Source organism: Telopea speciosissima, chromosome 10 (assembly GCF_018873765.1).
Source record: "Telopea speciosissima isolate NSW1024214 ecotype Mountain lineage chromosome 10, Tspe_v1, whole genome shotgun sequence".
NCBI lineage: Eukaryota > Viridiplantae > Streptophyta > Magnoliopsida > Proteales > Proteaceae > Telopea > Telopea speciosissima.
The window spans coordinates 5,293,624-5,302,232 of record NC_057925.1 but is presented as its reverse complement, the minus strand read 5'-3'; the positions used below and the strand labels follow the sequence as shown (position 1 = coordinate 5,302,232).

The following is an 8,609-nucleotide window of genomic DNA, read 5'->3' as shown; positions in this document are numbered from 1 at the left end:
CAGATGGAATATTCTCACAGATTGATTCCATCTGAATGACTGTGAGTCGTTTACATACGCTCACGTACATGAAGATTCCCCACTCACGCAAAGGCAAGCTCTGCTTGTGAGACATGGTCCCTATGTACCGTAAACATCTCTAGGTTAAAATAGTGAGTGAGAAGAAGACTCTCCCTAGAGAGAACTGAACAAACGGAAACTATAGGGTGGTTGTAACACAATCATGCATAACATTTATATAGAATGCATTACCAATTACCAAATAAAGAAACATCAAAACACAAAACAAAATCTCTCTTGGGTTGCAGCTATGTTGCTGCTGCCCCCAATTGTAGGTGTCAACTTGGAATAATCCCCTTTCCCTTTGGAGTTCACAAATACCCTCTTAGGTTTTAGTATTTTCCAAAATACCCTTTAGGATTCCGAGTCAGCGCCTCCGATTGAAGCAGCAGGAACATGGCTGCAACCCAGGGAGCAGTCAAAGATCGGATTAGGATCCCATGCCTATTGAATTCAACTAGGACCCGTTCCCGGCAACCATAACCCAAAATCAAGGTTAACTCCATTGTTGTTACTACTAGAGCTCCCATTGTTCTCCATAATAGATAGAGATGATTGTCCCTTGTTTTGAGGGGTAGTAGGAAGAGGCAACTGGTTTGGGGCATTAATGGAATTTTGATGAATTTGGGAGCCTTGTGTGTACTTAGAATGAAAAATGGAGCTGTGAGCATTAGTTTCATCTCTAATACGCTTGGCTGCCTCGATCACTTGAGACTCCTTTAAACGCTTTGATGCTCCCTCTCTAATGGGAAGTTCTTTGCACTGGAGAATGGTTTTAATATTGTATTTGTTTATGTCGAAATTTGTCACAGCATTCACTCCTTTGTACTTTATAGTAGCAATATCGTATGCTTCTGCTGCTTCTAGTTCTGTACCTGTGTATATATATACTCAAGATTATTAATAAACCCTATTGTGCTTCTCTTTTTTAAAAATATTCTATTCTGATAATGGTTGGGACTTACCGAAAGTTCCCAAGTATGTACTATTCTTGTTTCCTTCTACCCTTCCGATCCGGGCATGCCATGTTCCATATTTATTCCTGTTTAAAGGGTTTTCATGAGAGAGAGAGAGAGAGAGAGAGAGAGAGAGAGAGAGTAAAAAAAATAATACCTTGATACCCCTCGATACATTGATGCACCCCTAGAAAAGCCACTGCTCTTCCTGAAAATACATGAGTAACAGAAATCTAAGATGATGTAGTGAAGATTATATGGATGAAATACAGTTATGAAGCAATAGAATAAAAGACAATAAAATCAATGGATTTTCTTGCTTCTTGCCTGTTGCTCTCTCTGTAATTTAGTTTACAAATTCATTTAAAGAATTATTGCATTATACTTGTGTGTCACGATATTGTTCGGAGAATTCCCATGCTGGTACACTGCACCTAATCAACTCAGTGCTGCAAGGGGGCTACATATACTGGTCTGGGATTTTTGGTCTTCCAGGTAAATTCATGAGAAAATTGGAATCCATCTTTTGCAATTTCCTCTGGTCTGGCCTAACCTTGAGAGGAGAATTCACTACATTTCTTGAGAGAAGGTGTTTATTGTAAAGTTTGAGAGGGGGTGGGGTTGGGCATTAAAAGAATTAAAGACGTGAACTTGACTGGGATTATGAAGCAGATTTGGCAGATTGCCTCAAAGAAGAATAGTCTATAGGTTAAATGGATTCATCATAGGTATTTGAAGGTTGACTCTTTATGGTCTATTAAAGTCATAAAGGATTGTTCTTGGATCTGAAGAAAAAAATTATGAAGCTCATAAGCAAGTTGAGGGTTTGATTGAACATATAATAGGGAATGGTTAGAGTGCTATGGTTTGGTTGGACCCTTGGCATCAACATGGTATCCTTTTGAATCGGTATGGAGATCACTTATTGTGGGATTCTAGCATGGATAGGTTGGCATTGGTTCAGTCCATCTTATGTGATGATCACTGGGTTCTTGTTCCCTCCCCTACATCGGATTTGATGCAGGTGTGGGCTGTTCTACCTTCAATCGTTCGGCTAAGTCCAGAGGCTCCAAATAGAGTTGTTTGGAAACTTTCCAATTCTGGTTTGTTTTCTTCAAAGTTGGTTTGGGAGGTGATTCGTCAAAGCAAAGAGGTAGTGGGTTGGTACAAAGCTATATGGTTTCTCGAAAATATTTCTAGGCAGTTATTTATTACTTGGAGAAGCCTTGTCACATAGCATTTCTTCTTCTGTGTGTCACTTATGGAACAAAAGGAATGCTAGGATCTTTCGCCAAAAATCGAAAACCATCCCGCAACTTCTTTTGGAGATTCAACGTGACGTGAAGGACAGGTGTAGTGCTCAATTCCCAAGGGAAAGAGATCTGGAAGGAACTATTATCTAGTTCAGAAATGGGGTGTCCCAGTTTCTTGGAGTTTACGTTGATGTGATCTTGTGTATTGATTTTGTTGTGTTTCCTTTCGGGCATGTGTATGCCCTTGCTTCTTAATTCTTCTGCTCCCCCTTGCTAGAGCTTGTTCTTGTTAGGGGGAGATTAGGTTGTTTCCTGATTGGCCTTGTCTATTCGATCTGTATAGTTTTCCCTTTCTTCAATTAAGTAATTACCTATCCAAAAAAGACAATAAAATTTTGAGATCGAGTGTATTTAAAGTTGGGGTTTATTGGGTATTTTGTAACAGTTTGTGTATAATATTGGTGGTCTGTATAGCAATTTTGAAACTGAAAGAACGGTTTACTATTGTTGGTGTTGGATGTGTCTTGTATTTTATGGGTCTACATAATAATTATTATTAGGCTTGTATATGTAATCGGGACGGGTTTTGGGTCCATTACATGTATGAGGTAAAATTGTAATTGTAAGAGTATTAGGTTTTTTTTTGGGTTCCCTATATATTCTCTACGGGAAAATCTAAACACAAGTAAAGGTGATCACATTATGAGGTGGAGACTGATTTAGTTTTTTTTTTTTTTTTTTTTTTTTTTTTTGGAATAGTGAAAAACTTTGATTCTCTCGGGTGGACATAGGCATTCATGTCGAACCACGTTAAATTGCTCATGTTGTATGTGATTTTTTTTGTTGGGTTTCTTCATTGTGGTTATGCATTCGTCCCAACAGCTATGATTAATTGGATACCAATAATTACATCAAAACAATCAGTTTGTGATTATTATCAATCAAGCATACCTTCTAAGAGATGCAACAAAATCTTGTCTTGACAGGGGCCTCATTTCCTCTAGTTCCTTCACATAATTACTCAACTGCAACGACATATGGACACTCAGCCATCAATGATCAACTAACAAGAACAGTTAATAATAATCAATACTCACCATTATAACAGAGAGAGAATTTTTGTGCATTTACAATATGAATATTGGGTTAACTTCCATCTTACTTTATGAGAAAGTTTTCTGTCACCACGTGGTGAAGATTCACCACACCATCCTAGGGTTCACAAACCCTTATAGGGTTTTAGTATGTTCCCCAGAATACCCTCCTATGCATATTTGAAGACCTTCGGAAAATGGATTCCCGTTCACTGTAACTGACGAAAAACTCGATCCTTTACTCTATATATAGACTGATAGAAAAACCTTAATAAAGTTCATTAAAACATTCTATTCTAAAGCTAATAAAGATTTTTCATGATATCAAAGCTAATTAAGCAAAGATAACATACAGGAAAATTTAGTTCTGTTGAAGTTCCCCAATACTTAAGAGCCGCTAAATCATATGCTTTAGCAGCCTTATCTTCGCTGTCATACCCTCCTGCTCAAAAAAATTAATATCAGAAAAGAAAACAAAGAAATAATTAATTATGCTTTTTATTAAAGTTAAATAGTATTAATTGCAAAGATCTATCTAGTTTTACTCACCTAAATAGACTGCATGAGGTGATGGAAGCAACCACAGCCAGTGTCATTGTAATGTAAAGAATTAGCAACACATTCAAAAAATTATTAGGTAATGGAAGATTATAAAAACAAGGGCATATCAAGTGTACTAAGTTCCCGCGCCACTGCGGTATCTGGGGAGGATTATAATGTATACAGCCTTATCCCTACTTCGTTCCAGAGACTCGAACCTGGAGCAACCCAACCGTCGCTCCAAGATCCACCATCTTAATGGAAGATAACACAACTAAAAAAAAGGGCTTTACCTTGGCGACCTATCTTTGAAGGACCATCCCTTGAACGAGAGTTGTCCCAGATATGGGCTTCATACCTTCCTGTGTATCTGTGCCTACAGTTACACCGAAACCAGCAGTTTACAAGTATAACTTTTTCCTACTTGTGAAGAGAAAGGGAAAAAAAGAAGTAGAAGTCATATAAGCTTAATTAAAGAGAAACCTATTGACTTGAGGAAAAAGAAGATATATATCAACCTTGTTACACCACGATATTTCGATGTTTTTTTTGCAGCCCTTATTGGGGCTTGGTCACCAGCATTAATACCACTACTGCTTGAAGAATCGAACTCATTAGTAGTGGTAGCCATCAAGTTCTGTGCTTCCTGTTCATTACTTGTAGAGAAGATTACAAGTTCAGACCAACTTCTAAAAAAAAAATAAAAAAATTGAAATGGGTACCCAATATCAAGAATTCTACAATTAAGGGGTCCTCACAATGTCTACCAAAAAATAATGGAGGGCATTTCGGATCTCCGACAAATAGGGGGAGTAGTAATAACTCTAGATGGATGGGTGTTTTCTTCACAGTCGATTAAGGGAAAACTTTACATTCTTTCATTCCATGGTTAAAGGTGCATTGCTTAGTGCACTGTCGGATGCACAAGTGAGGTGCACTGTACACTTGAGAGGATAAAGATCCGTGAGATCCAATTTTTATTCTCTCAAGTGCGTTGCACTGCCCAGTGCATGTGAGCATCCGACTGTGACTATGAGACTGAGAGAATGAACTTTAAAGGTGTACTAGGCAACAAGTGAGGTGCGGCACTGGGCAATGCACCACACTCGAGAAGATAAAGATCCAGGAGATCGAATTTTTATCCTCTCAAGTGTGGTGCACTGCCTAGTGCACCGCTTGAGCATCCGATGGTGGTGAGAAGATGAACTCTATAGGTGCAATGGGATGCTCAAGTGAGGTACATTGAATAGTACACTCCACTTGAGAGGATAAAGATCCCAGGAGATCTACTTTCATTTGTCTCATTCCTAAATCTGATAATACATCAGACTTTCTTTGTGCAATCTGATGTATAAAGTTACCCTGCAAAATCATTAAACAAGAAAAACTCATAAAATTACTGGTGAAGAGTTGAGGGAACTTAAATAGCTGAAAATCCTGCAGTACTGTTTCATTAGAAAGAATGAAATAAGGCTGACTAAAAAGGTTTCATTTGGTACCCCAAGTAGAAAAGTGTTGACCACTTAATTGGAATCTGCATTCGTCAAAGTCTATTTTAAAAAAATTTATCATTTCATCTTCATTCTTCGTATTCTTCTTTAAAAAAAGAAGAGAAAGGAAGAAGAAATAACTTCATGTAAAGCTTTGTTATGAAATTGAAAAGGTGCAGAGAGAAGCTTACCGATCTGAAAATGTGAAAGTGAAGACAACTGAGTCGAAGCAACTGAGTTGCTGCCCTGAAAACCCACGTTAAAGCAGCATCGGTAAATCAAGATTTTAAGAGAGAGAGAGAGATATGATAATTTGTAACAAAAAAAAAAAGCAAAAATGAAATGAAACGAAAAACGTACCGAAAATAAGGTCGGGTTGACTGAAGTGCTCTTGAGAAAGGAGGCAGGAGCAGGAGCAGGACCCACGTCTCTAGCTTTCAACCTCCCACTGGCTACAAGGCACAAGCTCTTCCCTTCGAATCTCTAAAACCCTAAAATGGGTTTTCCATAAAAATTCTGTTTTGTCCGAACTAACACGAGTTACGAAAACCCATAAAAAAACACTTACCAGCAGCAAATGAGAGAGAGAGAGAGAGAGAGAGAGAGAGAGGTGCAGTGTGCTTGGGATTTGTCCTCTGCAACCTCGGATATGGAGTCTCGTCTTGAATTTGAGGCGCCGTAGATATAGATAGAGAGATAGACAAGGTGGTAATAAGGATTGTTTCCTATATATACTAGGGTATGTAATAAATGTACAGTCATGCTTGTACATCACTTGGTTGTTGCCACTAGGGATCTAAACGGATCGGATTCGTGTGGCTCGGATTTACTATGCGAATCCATTTACCTAATGATATATGCGTATCCGGTTTGGGTATCTTATAGAATTTAAAAAACGAATATCATATTTGAATTCGGGAGTTTATTGGATATCCGGATATTATTCGATCCAATAAACTATCTGATTAGTAAATGAATCTGACCTATTACGATTACGGATTTTTGACTCTGATTACCGAGTACCGATTATCAACTTTGATTATCAAAATATCCTTATAAAAGTGTTTATAATAAAGGTAATATAGTGATATATCATACATATTTTTTATATAAATATTAAACTAATCGCATTTTACAATCGGATATTAAATTATCCAGATATTACCCGATCCGAAATGGAACTATCTGAATCCGAATCAGATTATCTTTCGGAGGGATTCAGATATTTTTCAGAAACCAAAATTCTAGATTCAGAAACCCCTAAACGGATTCGAACATAGATGGAACACGGATTTTCGGCTATCCATTTACATCCCTAGTTGCCAGGTTCCATGGATGGCGGCCTTAATTTAGGTATCTGGTATCGGTGGATCAATATCGGTTTAGATATTGGGATTGTACCTGATGTAGCGGATAGTTTCACCCTCAAGATTTCGATCCATATGGTATTTTGACCATTACACCTCATATCCGTACCATGCATCAATTTGGTATCGGCTAGGTATTAGTATTGGTGTGGATCGATACCGATATTGAGCGCTCGATACCAGCTATTCAAAACCGATACCTAAACCATGTCTTAGACCTAGCTTATTAGGATCATAAATCTTTTGAGATTTTCCACTGTACATGGACGAACCAAGAAAGCCATAATTCGTCTTTTAGGATCATAAATCTTTTGAAATTTTACACTGTACATGGAAGAACCAAGAAACCCATCGATCATCTTTACATTTTCTTTTATTACTTTGGTTTCCATTCCTTACCTTCCCTTCCAGTTCATGTCGTTCATTCCAAGCCCTTTGATGGAATGGACATCGATGGACCTTTTAGGTTCTGTGCCTTTTGTTTACTCTCTTTACTTTTCCTTTCAGTTCATGTTGTTCCTTCCAAGTCCTTTGATAGAAGCCCCAAACCCTTTGATGGGAACCCTAAGCCCTGGACATCGATGAATTCACAGACACATTTCTTTCCTTCCAAGCCCTTTGGTGTCCGTCGGTGAACATTGATGGACCTTCAAGTTTCTTTTCATTTCCTTTACTTTTCCCTCCAGTAAATACCTTCCTTCCCAAGCCCTTTGATGGGATGAACGTTGATGTACCTTCGGGTACATTCCATTACTTGTCATTAATTCTTATCTTAGCATTAAAATCATATCATACTAGAATCATGTTCATATCATCGCAACCATGCGAACACATATCATATATCTCATTTAATAACATGAGGTGATGTTATCAATACCAAGACATGTATAGGTGTATTAAAACATGATGTATCTTGAAAACATTAATGACATGACAAAATTTCACTCACATTGTGTCTCTACTATTCTCGGCAATCACAGTTTCTAATCTTCCAAAGTTACTCGATCAACTAGAACTCTATGTAAGAATTTGTATACATTAGACCCTCTCACAAGTGGTCCTCGCCTAGTACGTAGGCAAGACTCCGCATAATTCCCAATTGAAACAACCTAAAAATCACCCTTTTTGGTCATCTGGACGAAGTATTCGGTCAACCCTTATTCATCTAGGAACAACTGGTCAACCCGGTTGATTGGTTCCTAGGAAAACCCTATCCTTCCCGGATTTCTAAGGGAATAACCATCAATATTAAGCTTCATCCAATAAGATGGGGGAGGAGCCCAAAAAATCTCCAATAATCTTTGGGACTTATAGGGAAGATATTGGAGATTCATCCTTCTTGCTTGAGTTAAGTCAACAACTGATGAAATACGGTGAGCATTTATTGAGGATAAAGCACTAAGTTCTCTTTTCACCATATTCGAAACCTAAGCTTGACTTCTAAATTTGAACTCGAAGCGCATTCGATTCCGCTCCAGACAAATGAAGTAGGGGATTAGAATCAATCCAGACATCCGTGCTTTCTTTAAGAAAACAATAGTAGCTTTCCATTTTCACCATCTAAATACGTCATAGAACGAAATATGTTGCTGCCAACCCAAATTGAAACTGACGAAAAGTGGGACCAGATGGAGCAAGCAAAGTCACAACCTACAAAAACATGGTTCAGGGATTCCTTAGCTTTAAGACAAAGGTCACACCTGGACAGAAAATAAACACCCATGGACATGACTTTTTCATCTATTGGAAGCTTGCCATGGAAGAGTTTCCAACCAAAAATGGATTGTCGTGGTTGAAGATCTTAATTGAAAATAAACCTGATGGAGAAAGAGACCATAGTTCTGTTGAC

The 8,609-nt window shown here is 38.0% G+C and overlaps 1 protein-coding gene across 1 annotated transcript; it reads right to left on the bottom strand.

Moving 5' to 3' along the window:
- Positions 1-513: 513 nt before the first annotated feature.
- LOC122642314 (AP2-like ethylene-responsive transcription factor PLT1) lies at positions 514-7,119 on the bottom strand. Its single transcript, XM_043835753.1, has 10 exons — positions 7,033-7,119; positions 5,077-5,265; positions 4,422-4,549; positions 4,197-4,279; positions 3,913-3,921; positions 3,717-3,805; positions 3,221-3,294; positions 1,174-1,224; positions 1,026-1,102; positions 514-935 (listed from the first exon to the last, which is right to left on the bottom strand). Exons 1-10 carry the CDS (start codon positions 7,117-7,119, stop codon positions 514-516), a joined length of 1,209 nt encoding a protein of 402 aa, XP_043691688.1.
- Positions 7,120-8,609: the final 1,490 nt, after the last annotated feature.

What these genes read in the sequence shown, in the direction of transcription:
- LOC122642314 (XM_043835753.1), bottom strand. Translation starts at nt 7,119, where the DNA reads ATGATCGATGGGTTTCTTGGTTCTTCCATGTACAGTGTAAAATTTCAA. An exon ending in CAACAGAACTAAATTTTCCT is followed by an intron (nt 3,295 to 3,716) that starts GTATGTTATCTT and finishes ATGTCGTTGCAG; the next exon opens with TTGAGTAATTATGTGAAGGA. An exon ending in TTTGTTGCATCTCTTAGAAG is followed by an intron (nt 1,225 to 3,220) that starts GTATGCTTGATT and finishes ATGTATTTTCAG; the next exon opens with GAAGAGCAGTGGCTTTTCTA.